The sequence below is a fragment of the Artemia sp. Qi Xiang Cuo genome, chromosome 11 (genome assembly GCF_049724085.1).
Source record: "Artemia sp. Qi Xiang Cuo chromosome 11, ASM4972408v1, whole genome shotgun sequence".
Classification (NCBI taxonomy): Eukaryota; Metazoa; Arthropoda; class Branchiopoda; order Anostraca; family Artemiidae; genus Artemia; species Artemia sp. Qi Xiang Cuo.
The window spans coordinates 61,588,730-61,609,005 of NC_142804.1; the positions used below are offsets into that span (position 1 = coordinate 61,588,730).

A 20,276-nucleotide genomic window follows, 5' to 3' on the forward strand; every position below is an offset into this window, starting at 1 on the left:
AAAGAAATTCGAAATGAACTTTTAAAAATCAAGAAAATGTAACTGTGACAAGGTAAACCACAACCAAACACTACTGAAATATTCCAACTCTTGCATTTCAACGAATGAAATTCAAAATGAACTTTGAAAAATCAAGAAAATGTAACTGTGACAAGGTAAACCACAACCAAACACTACTGAAATATTCCAACTCTTGCATTTCAATGAAAGAGATTCAAAATGAACTTTGAAAAATCAAGAAAATGTAACTGTGACAAGGTAAACCACAACAAAACACTACTGAAATATTCCAACTCTTGCATTTCAACGAAAGAAATTCAAAATGAACTTTGAAAAATCAAGAAAATGTAACTGTGACAAGGTAAACCACAACCAAACACTATTATATTCCAACTATATATTCCAACTCTTGCATTTCAACGAAAGAAATTCAAAATGAACTTTGAAAAATCAAGAAAATGTAATTGTGACAAGGTAAACCACAACCAAACACTACTGAAATATTCCAACTCTTGCATTTCAACGAAGGAAATTCAAAATAAACGTTGAAAAATCAAGAAAATGTAACTGTGACAAGGTAAACCACAACCAAACACTACTGAAATAGTCCAACTCTTGCATTTCAACGAAATAAATTCAAAATGAACTTTGAAAAATCAAGAAAATGTAACTGTGACAGGGTAAACTACAAGCAAACACTACTGAAATATTCCAATTCTTGCATTTCAACGAAAGAAATTCAAAATGAACTTTGAAAAATCAAGAAAATGTAACTGTGACAAGGTAAGCCACAACCAAACACTGCTGAAATATTCCAACTCTTGCATTTCAACGAAAGAAATTCAAAATGAACTTTGAAAAATCAAGAAAATGTAACTGTGACAAGGTAAACCACAACCAAACACTACTGAAATATTCCAACTCTTGCATTTCAACGAAAGAAATTCAAAATGAACTTTGAAAAATCAAGAAAATGTAACTGTGACAAGGTAAACCACAACCAAACACTACTGAAATATTCCAACTCTTGCATTTCAACGAAAGAAATTCAAAATGAACTTTGAAAAATCAAGAAAATGTAACTGTGACAAGGTAAACCACAACCAAACACTACTGAAATATTCCAACTCTTGCATTTCAACGAAAGAAATTCAAAATGAACTTTGAAAAATCAAGAAAATGTAACTGTGACAAGGTAAACCACAACCAAACACTACTGAAATATTCCAACTCTTGCATTTCAACGAAAGAAATTCAAAATGAACTTTGAAAAATCAAGAAAATGTAACTGTGACAAGGTAAACCACAACCAAACACTACTGAAATATTCCAACTCTTGCATTTCAACGAAAGAAATTCAAAATGAACTTTGAAAAATCAATAGGATTTTAGATTTACAAGGAAATATTCCACATCCCAACAAAACTAAAACATTCCAGATCACGAAACACAGGGAAGGAAATTCAGAATGAACATTGAAAAATTAAAAAACTGTAACAGTGGCAAGGTAAACCAAACATTAATGCAACAGAACAGATCTTGCTTTTCAATAAAGGAAATTCGAAATGAACTTTGAAAAATCAAGAGAATGTAACAGTGACAAGGTAAACCACAACAAAACACTACTGACAGATTCCAACTCTTGCATTTCAACGAAATAAATTAGAAATTAAATTTGAAAAATCAATAAATTGTAAATGTTAAAATGTAAACAAAACCATAGCAATAATTAAATAGACAAACTCTATATTTTAAAATAAGCAAATTAAAAATTAAATTTTTACATTTAAGTGAAAGTAAATGTGACATGATCAACTAAAAAATAGCACTCCTTAAATAGTCAAGCTCTTTAATTTCAACTAATGAAATTCAAAATGAACTTTGAAAAACAAAGAAGCTGTACCTGTGACAAGGTACACCACAACCACACACTACTGAAATATTCCAGCTCTTGCATTTCAAAGAAATAAAATCAAAATGAAATTTGAAAAATCAAGAAGATGTAACTGTGACAAAGTAAACCACAACCAAACACTACTGAAGTGTTACAACTCTTGAATATCAATTAATAAAATCCAAAATGAATTTTGAAAAATCTTGAATATGTAACCTTGACACTATCATCAACAACCAAACACTACTTCAAGATTCCAACTCTTGCTTTTAAGCGAAGGAACTTCTAAATGAACTTTTAAAAATCAAGACAATGTAACTGTGACACGGTCAACCACACCGAAACACAACTGAAATAGTCCAACTCTTGCCGTTCAACAAATGAAATTCAAAATGAACTTTGAAAAATCCAGAAAAGGTAAATGTGACAAGGTAAACCACAACCAAACACTACTGAAATATTTCAACTATTGCATTTCAACTATAAACATTCTAAATAAACTTTGAAAAATTAAGAAAATATAACTGTGACACGGCAAACCACAACCAAAAACTACTGAAGTATTTCAACTCTTGCATTTCAAAAAATTAAATTCAAAATGAAATTTTAAAATTATAGACAATTAAAGAGTTAGAATTTAAACAACAAACAATCAATACTTAAATATTCCAAATCTTGCATTTCAACTGAATAAATTAAAAATTAACTTTTAAAAATTAAGGGACTGTAACTGTGACATGGTAAACTACAATAGCACACTACTGAAATATTCCAACTCTTGCATTTCAACGAAAGAAATTCAAAATGAACTTTGAAAAATCAAGAAAATGTAACTGTGACAAGGTAAACCAGACCAAACACTACTGAAATATTCCAACTCTTGCATTTCAATGAAAGAAATTCAAAATGAACTTTGAAAAATCAAGAAGATGTAACTGTGACAAGGTAAACCACAACCAAACACTACTGAAATATTCCAGCTCTTGCATTTCAATGAAAGAAATTCAAAATGAACTTTGAAAAATCATGAAAATGTAACTGTGACAAGGTAAACCACAACCCAACACTACTGAAATATTCCAACTCTTGCATTGCAACGAAAGAAATTCTAAATGAACTTTGAAAAATCAAGAAAATGTAACTGTGACACGGTAAGCAACAATCAAACACTACTAAAATATTCCACCTCTTGCATTTCAAGGAATGAAATTCAAAATGAACTTTGAAAAATCCAGAAAATTTAACTCTGACAAGGTAAACCACAACCAAACACTACTGAAATATTCCAACTCATGCAGTTCAACTAAAGAAATTCGATATGAACTTTTAAGAATCAAGAAAATGTAACTGTGATACTGTAAACCATAACCAAACACTAATGAAATATTCCAACTCTTGCATTTCAACTAATAAAATTCAAAATGAATTTGAAAAATCCCTAAAATGTAATTGTGACACGGTAAACCACAACCAAACACTACTTAAATATTCCAAATCTTTCATTTCAACTAAAAAAATTCAAAATTAACTTTGAAAAATCAAGAAAATGTAACTGTGACAGGGTAAGCAACTACCAAAAACTAGTGAAATGTTCCAACTCTTGCATTTCAAAGAAAGAAATTCAAAATGAACTTTTAAAAATCAAGAAAATGTAACTGTGAAAAGGTAAACCACAACCAAACACTACTAAAATATTCCAATTCTTGCATTTTAAAGAAATAAATTCAAAATGAACTTTGAAAAATAAATAAGATGTAACAGTCACAATTTAATCCACACCAAAACACAACTTATATATTCAAAATCTTGAATTTCAACTAAATAAATTAAAATTAACTTTGAAAAATCAAGAAAATTTAACTGTGACAAGGTAAACCACAAACAAACACTACTGAAATCTTCCAACTCTTGCATTTCAATGATAGAAATTCAAAAAGAACTTTTAAAAATCAAGAAAATATAACTGTGACAAGGTAAACAACAACGAGACACTACTGAAAGATTCCAACTCTTGCATTTCAAATAAATAAATTCAAAATGAACTTTTAAAAATTAAGAAAATGTAACTGTGACAAGTTAAACCACGACAATACACTACACATATATTAAAACAATTTCAATAAATATAAATAAATACATAAATAAATAAGAAAAATCTATAAATAGACACTCTGAAACGGTCCAAAACTTAAACGAAATCCAGATCTATTACAACTCTTTCATTAAATTAAAAATGATAAATTAACAATATTTAAATGGCATGTTTTAAATTGTAATACACGACAGAAAGAGCATGAAATGTGCGAACAATTGAATTTCGGAGAAAGAAATTCAAATGAACTTTATAAAATCGCGAAAATGTAACTTTGATAAGGTAAACCAAACACTACTAAAATATTCCAAATCTTTCATTTCAACGATATAAATTTTACATGAAATTTGAAAAATCAAGAATATTCAACTTCGACAAGGTAACCCATAACCAAACACTACTGAAATATTCCAACTCTTGCATTTGAACGAAAGAAATTCAAAATGAACTTTGAAAAATCAAGAAAATGTAACTGTGACAAGGTACACCACACCCAAACACTACTTAAATATTCCGACTCTTGCTTTTCAAGGAAAGAAATTTGAAATGAACTTTGAAAAATCAAGAAAATGTAACTGTGACACGGTAAACCACAACCAAACACTACTGAAATATTCCAACTCTTGCGTTTCAACAAAGAAAATTCAAAATGAACTTTAAAAAATCAAGATAATATAACTGTTACATGTTAAACCACAAACAAGCACTAATTAAATATTCAAACTCTTGAATTTAAACTAAAGAAATTAAAAATGAAATTTGAAAAATTCAGTGACTGTAACTGTGACATTGTAAACTACAACATCGCACTACTGAAATATTCAAAATATGTAATCTATTTTAAAGAATTTCAATATTAACTTTTAAAATCGAAGAAATTGTAACTGTGACAAGTTAAACCACAACCAAACACTACAGATATAGTCCAACTCTTTCTTTTCAATGAAAGAAATTCTAAAAGAACTTTAAAAAATCGAGAATATGTAACTGTGACAAGGTAAACCACAAACAACCACTACTGAAATATTACAGCTCTTGCATTTCAATGAATGAAATTCAAAATGAACTTTGAAAAATCATGAAAATGTAACTGTGACAAGGTACACCACAACCAAACACTACTGAAATATTCCGACTCTTGCATTTCAACAAAAGAAATTTTAAATTAACTTTAAAAAATCAAGAAAATGTAACTTTGAGACGGTAAGCCCCAATGAAACACTACTGAAATATACCAACTCTTGCCTTGCAACGAATGAAATTCAAAATGAACTTTAAAAAATCCAGAAAATGTAACTTTGACAAGGTAAACCACAACAAAACCCTACTGAAATATTCCAACTCATGTATTTCAACGAAAAAAATTTTAAATGAACTTTGAAAAATCAAGAAAATGAAACTGTGACAAGGTAAACCTTAATCAAACACTATTGAAATATTCCAACTCTTGCATTTCAACGAAGGTAATTCAAAACGAACTTTGAAAAATCAATAAAATGTAACTGTGACAGGGTAGACCACAACCATACACTACTGAAATATTCCAACTCTAGCATTTCAATGAAAAAAATTCAAAACCAACTTTGAAAAATCAAGAAAATGTAACTTTGACAGGGTAAGCCACTACCAAACACTAGTGAAATATTCCAACTCTTGCATTTCAACGAAAGAAATTCAAAATTAACTTTTAAAAATCAACAAAATGTAGCTGTTACACGGTAAACAACAACCAAACACTACTAAAATATTGCAATTCTTGCATTTTAACTAAATAAATTCAAAAAGAACATTGAAAAATCAAGAAGATGTAACAGTGACAATTTAAACCACCACCAAACACTACTGAAATATTCCAACTCTTACATTTCAACGAAATAAGTTAAAATGAACTTTTTAAAATCAAGAAACTGTAACTGTTACAAGGTAAATCACAACAGAACACTACTTAAATATTCAAACTCTTAAATTTCAATGAAAGAAATTCAAAATGAACTTTGAAAAATCAAGAAAATGTAACTGTGACAAGGTGAACAACAGGCAAACACTACTGAAATATTTCAGCTCTTGAATCTAAAAGAAATAAATTCAGAATTAAATTTTAAAAATCAAGAGACTTTAACTGTGACAGGGTAAACCAAAAACTACTAAAATATACTAACTCTTTCATTTCAATAAAAGAAATTCGAAATGAACTTTGAAAAATCAAGAAAATGTAACTGTGACAAGGTAAAGCACAACAAAACACTTCTGAAATATTCAAACTCTTGCATTTCAATGAAAGAAATTCAAAATGAGCTTTGAAAAATCAAGAAAATGTGACTGTGACAAGGTAAACCACAACAAAACAATACTGAAATATTACAACTATTGCATTTCAATGAAAGAAATCCAAAAGGAACTTTGAAAAATCATGAAAATGTAACTGTGACAAGGTAAACCAAACACTACTAAAATATTCAAAATCTTTAATTTCAATTAAAGAAATTCAAAATGAACTTTGAAAAATCAAGAAAATGTAACTGTGACAAGGTAAACCACAACCAAACACGCTACTGAAATATTCCAATTCTTGCCTTTCAACAAAAGAAATTCAAAATGAACTTTGAAAAATCAAGAAAATGTAACTGTGACAAGGTAAACCACAACCAAACACTACTGAAACATTCCAACTCTTGCATTTCAACGAAGGAAATTCAAAATGAACTTTGAAAAATCAGACCTTTGGAGGGGGAGGGGCCGGGGGAGGGGGTCGTTCTGTGTCTCAATGCAAAAAAAAAGTATAAAAAATGGGGGAGGGAAGGGGAGGGGAGGGGAGGGGAGGAGGAGGAGGAGGAGGGAGGGGAGGGGAGGAGGGGATGGGAAGGGGAGGAGGAGGGAGGAGATGGAGGGAGAGGAGGCCCTTTGGGGGGGTCAAAGGGGGGAGGGGCCCTTTTGGGCCCCGGGGGGGTCTGGGGGAACCTTGAGGGCCGGGGGGCCCTTTGAGAGCCCAGTGGACCTTTGAGGACCGGCGGCTTCCTTCGGGGTTGGGGTAGAGGGATTGGAACCCTTTGGGGTTGGGGTAGAGGACCTCACAACACTGTTCAAATGAAACTTGTGTATTATAACGACCACACTCAAAACCTCAACCGCAAATTCTTCATAAATCATCTTTTAAAATGTCTCTAAATGTTTCGCCGAAATAATTCCATAACCAGTCTAAAACGGCTTCGCCCAAATAATCCCTAAACGTAATTTCAACGTGTTCCTTTTGTTTGGCATCTCTGTGCTTTCACATTTCAAATTAATAAGAAACCTGATTCCCGTGCTAAAACAATTCATCGCTAAGATGTTTCTTGGAGAATTGTTTTCCATGGCTTTTGGTTATTAATATCCTTTGGAGTTCGACCAAAAGAGTTGTTTCCGATACAAATACATTAATGGCTTGGATCTGTTCCTGGAGAAATGTTTCTAGGCGAAAATTTTTAAAGTCTGACAGATGATGTCATTGTTTGATTGATCTGTCATGAAAGTGGAATTAATTTTTTGTTTCTAAGGGGAATTATTGATTCACGATAGGTGAATTGAGGTCGACAGCACAGGTGTTCCAAATTCCCAATCGCTTTAATTAACCACGTGTTCTCCCAAATGACTCAATTGCGTGCCCAAAACAACAACAACAACATTGACCCCATTAACCACGTGTTCTCCCTAATGACTCTATGCCCATATATGGTGTACGTACGGGACTGGGACCCCCCTTTCTACTAATACTTTCTACTTGGGGGGGGGAGGGGATTTTCCAGGTTAAATTTTCCACAGAAGGGGGGAGGAGAGATTTCCGAAATGATTTAAAAAGTGATCAACAGAAAAACCTTTCTTTTTCAAATAAAAGGAACGAAAATGAGAAAAACCAAGTTTTTTCAACTGAGAGTAAGGAGCAACGTCAAAGTATAAAATGAACAGAAATTATTGCATCTATGAGAGGGGCTGTCTCCTCTTCAATATATCGCTCTTTACGCTAAAGTTCGACTTTTTTGTCCCAATTCCTTAAGAACGACTCCTGAAACACACAAGGGCAGTTTAATTGGAATCAAAGCTTTATGAAGGACAAAAAAAAAACTTCAACTTAACAGATGAGGGGTTGCGGAGAGGGCAACCCCCCTCATATATGGAATAATTTCATTTCGTTTTAAGTTTTAATAATGCGCCTTACTTATAGTTGAAACTACCTTTTTTCAAATAATAATAAAGAAGAATACGTTTATATCAAGTTTTCAAATAAATCAACTAAGAGTGACGGGAGACATAGCCCATTCACCTTCCTCAGTGCTGAATGAGGTGTAGGGGTGGTCATCAACATTAATTAAAAAAAAAAATAGCAAATTACATATTGCATGCCAATCTTGTGGTCTAATATATAGCCTACCATTTTAGGTTATATGCATATTATATGGATACCTAAACTTCAGAGATGTGGAAGCCGCCAGTCAGACTTGTAAAAGTTGGTACGCAGCATTCATCAACAGCCATAAGATTCAAAACAATGTTGAATTTGTAATCCACAGAAAACATAGTGAGGCTCTCATGGCTTTGTCAAGGCATCCTAGTCGCTGTAAAAGGATTACAATTGAGGTAATGAATTACATTTCAAATTTTTACTTATAGGTTTCTGGCATATAATGTATGACTATGATGGGGCAATCCTATTAAAGGATCCATCGAAGCTATTTAATCCATCGAAGCTTAGGGACAGAAACTTGATACAGTGTGCTATTATTGGCTATATAAAATAGAATTATATGGTTTTGTGTATGTTCTAGTTCAAGTTCTTTTAATTTCTCATTAAATCACTACAAGACAAAATAACACTTGTACAATATGAATTAATGGAAAAGAAAATATTTAAAGGGCGCCTACACAGTGAGTTATACTAGAAAACCGGTACCCTTTAAAAAAAAGAATAATAATAATAACAAATGGTGAAAAGAAATAATAATACATTAGATATACTCCAAAAAAAAATGAGACACCACACTGAACTCATAGCCCACACCTCAAATCAATATATTACCACATAATTAAATTTTTATCAACAAAAGCACCGGCCTACATGACTTCAAATAAATAGATAATTATTTATAATTACTTGTTAGATATAGTTTGAATTTAGTTTTTGAAACTGGAATAGAAAAACGCGAATCTGTATTACTTTCATAAATATTCCAGAACTTTATTATTGAATTTTTTGGAGAAAATCTGGATTTTTCAGATCGAATTCTAGGGCAAGGTAATTTGGCTGAACTTTTTATTAAACAATAATTATTCTGGACAAAAGAACCTAAAGGGAAGTTACTAGAATTTAAAGCCAGTGGCAATAATTCTTTTATTTGTTTTAGTGTGAAAAGGACAGAATATACAGGAAGGACTAGATCAACTGGCAATATTCTTGAAAATGTATAAAGGCTCTTAGTAGGGGATTTATCGGGGAGGGAAGGAGTGCTTTTAACGTACGAAGGGCATTATTTTGAAGACGTTGAAGGGGCTTAATTAGAGATTTGAAAGTATTTAAATAAGCAATCGGACAATAATTAAAATAAGAATGGATTTGAGAATAATAAACTGACTTAAGAGCAGGGAAAGGGAGGTGAAATTTTAGACACGGCATTAACCCCAAGTTCCTTCCTTGCTGTGTCCTTAGCCTATCAAGATGACGTTTCAAATATAAATTGTCATCAGCTGTTAGCCCTAGATGCTTACAAGACTCCATCCTGGCACTGGTAACTAGTTCTCCGTTAAAACGGACAGATATTTGAGAAATCGACGGTATGGCATGTGAAATTCGAGAGAAGATGATAAAATGGGTCTTTGAAGAGTTTAACACCATGAGGTTGTCAGCAAACCACTGCAATAGCTTCTTTAGACCAAAACAGAGGTTTTCTCTGACGGATGATTCATCTGTACCTGTGACAGAATTAGCCATGTCGTCTGCGAATAGTACAGCAAGTCCATGTAGTGTTTAAAATACATTTAGTTTTCAGTGACATGCAAATGATACTATGGCCTTTAGAAAGTTTATAGGGTGATAACCCTACTCCTATTTTAGGAATTTCTGCTAGTTTTAAATTGAAGTTTATTATTGATTTTCATTTCTGTTTTTTTTTAGGATTCATCTTTGCCATATCTGTTATACTTGTGTAACAGATACTGCTTTTGTATCTGCTTTTCTTAAGTTTTGACAGGTTTCTTTACTTCTCTCCCAGAACTTCTTTTTTAGGAAAAAAGATATTTTTTTCCTAATAATTAAAAAAAGACATCCTGAATTTGATTTTCAATAAGGGGAGCTTACTGATGTTAAAAGAAAAAAAAGCCAAGAAAAAACAAAAAAAGAAGAAATGGTCTGTAAAGGTCTGTAAAAATTCAAACTCCATCTCTTGATACAAATCATTAAAATCCGTAATTTTACGGATAGGTAGATTCTGGTCAATAAACACGGCAAGTCCACCTTTCGAACGGGTAGACCTGTTTCTAGTAACTACCGTGTACCCAGATAAAACAACCAAAGAACTATTACCATCACTATGAAAAGTCTCACATAGTCCCAGAATACCAATACAATTACTATAAAGGAATGTGGATAGAAAATCTAAACTACTAAGCACTCCTCTACAATTCCAAAACGCAATTCGGGAGGATTCTAACAGATTAAATGGAGGGATTTGGTCATTATTTATATATTTACTACGAGGAAAAGACTGGATAAAAAGATCAGAAGATTCTTCACCAGTTGATCCTACCGAATTAAATTATTCATTTAGGTCAAATTGTTTTTTTTTTCTCAAAATCATGGAGCCGGTCCGATGCTTTCTTATTTAACAATTATTATCATGATAATATCATATACATAAAACTTGTGGTGGTACCTCAGATAATTCCCAGCATGTGAGGAGTGAGAAGGTGATCGAACTAGATCCAAATTAAACAGTAGCAATGCAGACATTTGGGTCTCCAATCTCGACAGTTCAACAACAAGCTTGTTTTCTGCGGAAAGGGAAAACGAGCAGAACGAGAACTTTTTTTGTACAACTAGAGCTAGACAGAAAAGAAGGAAAACATGAAAATAATCACACATAATAACAAGGCACAAAAAACACACCATGACGAGATCAATTCCAATCTCTGGTTTCACTCGCGGAATATACTAATAAATCAAAATCGATGTCACAACTAATCCATTAACTAATCCGGACGCTAGACCACGAAGACGAAGCAGATCCTTTAACTTCAAGCCATATGTCTATGACTTTTTGACGAATCCTAGAAGACGTTATTTCGCCTTTTGTTTTCATCTGACGTGAGTTGACCAATAGCTCACTTTTTCGGATATTCAGTCCAGGCGGCAAGTCTGTGCAAATAACGATACCACTGGCCTTAAGTTTAATGACGTTTGACATTATAACTTGAATCTCATTTTTGGACCCTAACGATACAAGCACAGGCTTCACTTTGTTTTTCTTACTTTTGCGTTGACGGGAGTCAATAATATTTGCCGAACGAGAAGTACTGCGATAGCACTTCGTTATCATTACTGGCTCGTCAATTCCTAGCTTATTCACAAAAAGGCTTTTCACATTAACTTCAGGCGTTTCATTAGATTTTTCTTCCGGTAATCCGTGAATCAACAAGTTAAGCTTTCGGTCTTTTACTTCCAAAGCAAGCAATCGTTTCTCTAGAGCTTCAGATTTAAGCTTCTGCTCCTCTAGTGTAGATTCTAGTTCAACTATTCGTGAACCACGGGTTGTTGCATCACTTTTTACGACGTAACTTCCGCCGAAATTGAGTCTAGTTTGCTGGAAAACTCCACCTGAGACGCAATTATCTTGTCCAGTTTTCTCTGAATAAATTAATAAATTTGTCAAATGACGACTGACTGACGTATGACATCTTTAAATCCTACAAAATCCACAAAGTGAAATCTTTAGTTTATTCCATGAAAATTGTACTCTGATTACCTTAATTGGTATTTCACTTGGCAAATATCCACAAACAGGTAACACAGATGCAATTAGTCAAGCGTTGGAACATAGTTTAAATCAAGTCAACTTTTAATCCTTAGTTTCTGTCATAAATAGCTATAATCCACTTTCACTCAATGAGAAAACAGAATGGCTACTGAATGGAAAGTAGATGGAATAAATAAGTTTGATATATTCATTTATTCAAAATTACACTGCAATAAATATAAGCAATAAAAGATAAATACCTCATCAGATTCCGCCACGAAGCTCTTTCTTATCGCATAAGCGAAAGTAGTAAGATGTATTTTTAAATCAAAAAGTTGCATAGAAAGTTAAGGCAACACCTCCAGAGAAAAAAAGAAATAAAGAGGTTTGTCAGACCTTATCTATCAATACATCTTGAATGGTAGAAATGTATGATGTAGCTACATTTAAAACAATTTTTTTTATTTTGGATGGCCGCCTGTTGTGCATGAAGCCATGCTAGCCATGAAGCCATGCTATATTGTTTATTTTTAGTTAAAATTGTTTATACAGTTCAATTGAAAGTATCCCTAACCGCCAAAATAGCTTAATCCTGAGCTGAAAATTGTTTTGGTAATGCTCAGTTTAAAGTAATTAATCAGATTCGGATATCTTTGTTAAAATTCGGTAATAAATTCGGGTGTGCTAAAAATTTTGACTGGGTAACTTCGGATGAAAATGAGCGTGGGAGGGGGTCAAGTTGCCCTCCAATTTTTTTTATCACTTAAAAAGTGCACTAAAACTATAAATTTCCGTTTGAATGAGCTCTCTCACGCTATTCTAGGACTACTGCAGCGATACGATCAGCCATGCTATATTGTTTATTTTGAGTTAAAATTGTTTATACAGTTCAATTGAAAGCATCCCTAACCGCCAAAGATAGCTGAATCCTTAAAAAAAATTTACAGAGAATGTTGTCGGAGAATGATTATAGGAAAAATTTAGTTTTTAAAAGCAAAGTTTGTCTGATGAAAATAAAGAGCGAAGTTGAAACTTCAAACAATATAATTTGCTGCAAAGCAGTTTCTGCAACATATTTTGGTTGCAAATAAACCAGCTCTTGATATTTTCCTGTTTGTAGAACTCTGAATTACTAGAACTTTCCTTAATTATCGATCTTCCTTGATTTCTTTAGAAAATTAAAATTTTATATTAATTTTTCTTGATTCAATGGCCAGTAAAAAACAATTGACAGCTATATAAATTGGTATTTTGCTTTCTTATAAACAATTGAAACAATTGACAGACATATAAATTTGAATTTTGTTTGCACTTACAAATGATCATTAACTTGCATTTTCGCCTTTATGCTTCTCTATCCGATGTTGCAGTTGCCTGATAGCCCCAGTGGCGTGAATTGTGGGGAAAGGGTTCCTCTGATATACCCTTGCATTCTCCCTCCCCCCACCTAGATTTTAAACATACTTTTTTAAAGCTGTAAAATTCTCTTTTGATTATATTCTTCTGTTCTACCTATTCTACCATGCTCACTCTATTCTGGTAGCAGCAAATTTGCCCCCTCTTGATATTACAAATACATATACTTCCTCCCCATTAGACATTTGTGAATTAACACCACTAAAAAATAACGAGGAGATTGGAATAGGGATTATGCACTGTTAACGCGAGACGTTTTACTTTTGACCGTGATGACGACAGTACCCTTTTTATGAGGGAGTATGCACTGTTAACGCCAGACTTTTTGCTTTTGACCGTGATGATGACAGTACCCGTTTTATTTCTTCTAGCCTTTCCACTTCAAGAAAGGTGCCCTAAGCACTATTTTTGGGGTGACATATGGTACTTAGGGATGGCGATATCAAATCAAATTTTAATAAGAATATGTATATAAAAATTAGCCTCTAAATGAACCCTTAAACAGCTCTATATGATATTCCGGTAAACCGTGAGCAATGACGAAGAAAAAAAGAGGTCGCTCAGTGCTACCCACTTAGAAGAAATTTTCTTGTTGTTCAAGGGGGGGGGGACAGTAATTTACCTGTATTTGGTTTTTAACCATGGTAATTGTAATGGTGTACTTTCATTTCAATCTGATCCGATTTTCGAGGGATTTCAGGCTCACTAAAAATTATTGTAAAAGTGGTTTTCGAAATAACATTTTGCGAATAATATTAATCGAAATAACAGTTACCATTCTTGAATCAGCTAGAAGCGAAAATTTTCCTTGCTAGGTATTTTTTACATATTTAGAACCAAAATTAATGGTTAATTCTATTGATATATTAATTGCTATCATTATTTGGCTTCTTTAGATTTTCTGTTTCAATTGGCCTGATCAGTTTCTTAGGTACAGTTTGTGACAACGAACTGTTTGAAACCACTTTCATGTCTGTGGCCAAATTAAGGTCTGCTTCATAAAGACATATCATCAGTCAACATAACATGTAGGTCAAAACTAGAAAAAGAAAATGCACAATTTATTAAAGGGTAACATTATATTCGGGCACGGAACTGAAGACAAACGTTCTTTAGACAAAAGAACTCAAGCCTTACTGAACATCAGTCTTCTTGTTCCAGCGAAACTAAATCCAATATCATTGGCAATTTAAAAAACAGAATATCCGGGCCACGGAAAATAATAACAAGAGCACATTTCTTAATCTTTCCAATACGACACTCTTGTTCCCCAGTCAGACCAAAATGGCATACCTGGGTAGCACACTCTAAAAGAGGTTTCATAAAGGCACAGTACAGTGAAGGTTTAAAAGTTGGTACGACGAAAACCAAAATTTCATCATTATTTTAATATTTGTACGCTAGGGTTGCCTTTTTCACCAATTATATGGTGAGCATGTACTACTTAAGATCGAAAGTGATGTCTATTCCTAACAGTTTAGTTTTATTTACAACTATCTGTTCACAGAGAAGGGGATTAAAAGTTGGGTTAATATTCTTAGAATAAATTAAATCCGCAAAATGTAACTCATATTTTCATTCAATCATTAGTAAAGACACCTTACTCTTTTCTCACTTTTTCAATGATTGCAACAGCTCTACTGGAGTCGCTTTGTCACATATTTTCAGTACACTTCAGTCATCAACATACCTGCCTTTGCTTTCCATGTCAGCGGCAGTATTGTTGACCATGAGGAACTCCGCGAAAAACGGGCTTAGAATCTGAAACAACTTTCTAACACTTAAGTATTTGAAATCAATTTGATAAAAAAACAACTTTGAACAACCAGAATCAAAATATGCTTTATATCTTAAAGACCATACCCAAGGGGCAGTGGGGGGGGGGGTCATGTTATCTCCAAAGACATTGCTATTGGGCCTTTCATCTATGCTCAAAAAATGGTTATCTCAAAGTTTTGATCGGACAATATTGGGGAAAAAATGGTATTACGTTGCTGTTATTGAAGGTATTACGTAAACTGTTATTCCTAACAGTCTAGTTTTATTTACAACTATCTGTTCACAGAGAAGGGGATTAAAAGTTGGGTTAATATTCTTAAAATAAATTAAATCGGCAAAATGTAACTCATATTTTTATTAAATCATTAGTAAAGACACCTTACTCTTTTCTCACTTTTTCAATGATTGCAACAGCTATAAGAGAAAGTAGTAAGATATATTTTTAAATAAAAAAGTTGCATAGAAAGTTAGGGCAACACCCCCAGAGAAAAATAGAAACAAAGAGGTTTATCAGACTTTATCTATCAATATATCTAGACTGGTTGAATTGTATGATGCAGCTTCATTAAAAACATTTTTTTTATTTTGGATGGCCGACTGTTGTGCATGAAGCCATGCTATATTGTTTATTTTGAGCTAAAATTGTTTATACAGTTCAATTAAAAGTATCCCTAACCGCCAAAAATAGCTGATACTTGAGCTAAAAAAAAATTTACAGAGAATGTTGTCGGATTATAGAAATAATTTGTTTTGAAAAGCAGTGTTTATGTGATGAAAATAAAGAGCGAAGTTGAAACTTCAAATAATATAATTTGCTGCAAAGCAGTTTCTGCAACATATTTTGGTTGCAAATAAACCAGCTCTTGATATTTTCCTGTTTGTAGAACTCTGAATTACTAGAACTTTCCTTGATTTCTTTAGAAAATTAAAATTGTATATTAATTTTTATTGATTTCATGGCCAGTAAACAATAATTGACAGCCATATAAATTGGTATTTGTTGGTATTTACAAATAATCAATAGATTTCAGCTTAGCCTTTATACTGCTCTATACGACGTTGCAGTTGCCTGCTAGTTCCAGTTACGTCAATAGTAGGGAAGGGTGCCTATGGCCTCCCCTAGCATTCTCCCTCCCCCCACCCAGATTTTAAACATGCCTTTTTTAAAGCTGTAAAATTCTCTTTGGATTGCATTCTTCTATTCTACCTATTCTACCATGCTATCTCTATTATGGTAGTAGTAAATTTGCCCCCTCTTGATATTATAAATACATCTAGTTCCTCCCAATTGGACATTTGTGAATTGACACCACTAGGCTAGCTTAGAGTATGCCTGTCCAGTAGAACTGGCCTTGTTCTGTTTGTAATTTATGAAAAATAACGAGGAGGCTGGAATAGGGAGTATGCACTCTTAACACCAGACGTTTTGCTTTTGACCGTGATGACGACAGTACCCTTTTTATGAGGAAGTATGCACTGTTAGCGCCAGACTTTTTGCTTCTGACTGTGATGATGACGGTTCCCGTTTTATTTCTTCTAGCCTTTCCACTTCAAGAAAGGTGCCCTAAGCACTATTTTGGGGTGACATATGGCACTTAGGGATGGCGCTATCAAATCGAATTTTAATAAGAAGATGTATATAAAAATTAGCTTCTAAATGAACCCTTAAACAGCTCTATATGATGTTCCAGTAAACCGTGAGCAATGACGAAGAAAAAAAGAGGTCGCTTAGTGCTACCCAATTAGAAGAGATTTTCCTGTTGTTCAAGGGGGGAGGTACTGTAATTTACCTCTATTTGGTTTTTGACCATGGTAATTGTAATGGTGTACTTTCATTTCAATCTGAGCCCATTTTTGAGGGATTTCAGGCTCACTAAAATTAATGTAAAAGTTGTTTTCGAAATAACGTTTTGCCAATTATATTAATCGAAATAATAGTTACAATTCTTGAATCAGCTAGAAGTGCAAATTTTCCTTGCTAGGTATTTTTTATATATTTAGAACCAAAATTAATGGTTAATTATATTGATATATTAATTGGTATCATAATTTGGCTTCTTTAGATTTTCTGTTTCAATTTGATTTTCTGTTTTAATTTCTTAATTTGGCATTCAATTTCTTTGGTGCAGTTTGTGACGACGAACTGTTTGAAACCACTTTCATGTCTGTTGCCAAATTAAGGCCTGCTTCATAAAGACATTTCATCAGTCAACATAACATGTAGGTCAAAACTAGAAAAAGACATAGCCATTGGGCCCTTCATCCATGCTGAAAAAATGGCTATCTCTAAGTTTTGATCGGACGATTTTGGGGAAAAAAGGGATGTGAGAGGGGACCTAGGTGCCCTTCCATCTTTTTGGCTAATTAAAAACGGCACAATAACTTTTATTATCCGTTCGAGTGGTCCCTCTCCTGACGTTCTAGCACTATTGGTTCGATTCGATCCGCCCTGGGGGACAACAAAAACATGCATCCGTGATCTTTCTTTGGGCAAAAAATACGAAATTCCCTGTTTTGCAGATGTGAGCTTGAAACCTCTACAGCTAAGTTCTCTGACACACTGAATTCGATGGCGTAATTTTCACTTGGATTCTGTAACTTTTAGGGGGCGTTTCCTTCCTTTTTCAAAAATCAGGTAAATTTTCTCAGGCTCGTAACCTTTGATGGGTATCACTAAAGTTAATGAATCTTATACATTTAGAATCAGTTTATAAGCCAATTTGTTTTGATACATCTATTGATATCAAAATTTAGTAATTTCTTAGAGTTTCGGTTGCTATTGAGCCGTGTCGCTCCTTACTTAAAGTTCGCTACCACGAACTGTTTAACAAGGCAAACGTGTATAAATCTTGGACTCTGCCAAATGAACCAGGCCCAATGAAAATATTTTTTTTCTTATTGATTGATCTATAGAACTATTTATCTACTAGAAACAGAGCTTGCCGAAAAAAGAATCTTTCGGACGAAAAATTGATTGCTATTAAGAATTGAAAAGTAAATCAATATTATTTTAGCTGTTAAGAAATGATATGGGGAATAATTCCAACACATTTCTCTTATTATGATACCCCCTTCAACATTCATTATTAAACCTATAACGAAGTTCGATGTGAAAGATTTCAATTCCTTGTTAAATTTGAAAACTTTAACTTAATAGTAGACTTAATAGAAAACTCAGAATTTAATAGTTTTAGTTTCTCAAGATTGTTTTTTCTGTGTCTAGGACAGTCATTGGATGACATCAGAAACCGAATGGAAGCAAATATTGGAATGTTGGAAACTATTTTCACCTCATGTAAATCATTTAAGTTTCCGAGAGTGTCATATAAGCGAAGGGCATATTGAGAGTTTACTTTGCTGCTGTACTTCTTTAGTAACCCTCAATGTGGTTAAGTGTAAGTGTAACAGTATAAACTGGTTTAATACGGATTCAGTGTTTGATTTAAGAAATTTAGCAAGTGTCACTCATCTTGAAATTAAGGATAGTGAACATTATGTAAATGATGCTTCACTAATGAGATTGACGAATTTCATGCCCAATCTAGTTCACCTCTGCCTATCTAACCGACTTGACCGCAGATTCCTATCCACAACATTTGGAATAGTACGAAGGATAGTTGAACCAAAATGTGCCAACATCGTTTCATTCGGTTTTTGTGACAGATATATAAGAGAGGACCAATTAGTTTGTTTATTAAAAGTATCAGATTTGAGACTGACGTCGTTGAAACTCGACTGGTCAGTTCCAGTTACAGATGTAGTTGAAACTATTGCTACTCACCAAACTGGGATAGCCCATTTAAATATCCTTACTACCAATGAACTACCAATTTCTAGTGAAAAGTTCAATTTTCTCTGTCGCCACCTGGAAAAGTTGATAACATTCTCTATCAATGGTTTAGTATTCGATTTATCCTTTGAGCTCGAGTGTTTATTGCATCTAAAGCAACTTAAAACTCTTGAAATAGCTTTGAAACCTCGTTTAGGGATAGACTTTTCATTTAGAAGTAGCCGTGATATTGACAAGGAGGGCCTGAAATTTATCACTTCGCGGCTCCTAAATTTGACATTTCTGAATTTAAAGTCATGCCCATTGGATGACAACTTGTTTAGAGAAATAACTGCTAATTTAGTCAATTTGGCTACTCTTAAAGTGAGAGACTGTAATATAACCGATGATGCATTGACTGGACTCCAAGATGTTGGAATTGATGTTGCCAGACCTCCGCTTAGTAATTTGAAAAGTAAGTAAAATTATTTTTATTGTAGTTTAGCCAAGAGGACCAAACGCAAGTTTTCTGTTATCTTATCAAACAGTTCCTGGTAACGAACTGTAAGTAAGAACCCCCTAAAATTGAAGGAGTCTGAATGAAAATCATGTCATCATATTAAGCATACCAGAGAACCCTACTCTAGAAGTTTCAAGCTCCTATATAAAAATGTGAAATTTTGCTTTTTTTGTCAAAAGATTTTTTGGGAGAATTATCCGGAGCGTATTTTCCGCGTGTTTTGATTTCTGGGAAATAATTTCCACGGAAGGGGGCTTTTCTGGAGTGATCGAGAAACCGATTAGAGATTAAAGTCTTATTCAAATGAAAGAATGCTAAGGTGAACTTTTCAGGCTGAATCGTCCGCAAGCTATTTACGAGGAGGGTAGGATTTTCAACGAGGATGGATCTCTCTGGAGGGAATTTGACGGGGGGGGGGGTTTACCCTTTACGTTGGATTAAATTTCCACGGGTGAATTTTTTGTGGGGGGGGGGTATATTTGATTGAGGATGAGGCAGATTTACCGGCATTATTTGATAAACGATCAGAAATTAAATTTAAAAAAAAGTTTTTTTTACTGAAAGTAAACAATTCGATCTTTGAATTTGGCTCACCGTATATTATAAATTAAAAAAAAATTCATATGCTAATTTTGGCAGATTTATTACATATATGAAGAGTCCCCCCCTCCTCAATAACTTGCTCTTTACGCTAAAGCTCTTAGCACTCTTAAAAAAGCTTCCTGCTCTAATTAAACGGCCCGTGTTTCAGTAGCGGTGTTTATTAAAATTGGGAAAAACAGTTAAACAATAACAAAGAGCAAGGTATTGAGGAGGGGGCAACCCTT

At 33.4% G+C, this 20,276-nt stretch overlaps 2 protein-coding genes across 2 annotated transcripts in view; one reads left to right on the plus strand and one right to left on the minus strand.

The window, feature by feature from the left end:
• The window catches only part of LOC148947211 (uncharacterized), a 321,142-nt gene that overhangs the window by 129,481 nt on the left and 171,385 nt on the right, over window positions 1–20,276 (minus strand). The gene's annotated exons all lie outside the window — the stretch shown is intronic.
• LOC148947212 (uncharacterized) overlaps window positions 1–20,276 on the plus strand; it is a 172,523-nt gene that overhangs the window by 95,572 nt on the left and 56,675 nt on the right. The window contains exons 3-4 of the mRNA XM_089097121.1: window positions 8,400–8,597; window positions 18,384–19,404. Of these exons, the coding sequence (XP_088953247.1) occupies window positions 8,400–8,597; window positions 18,384–19,404 (1,219 nt within the window). The remainder of the gene's footprint in view (window positions 1–8,399; window positions 8,598–18,383; window positions 19,405–20,276) is intronic.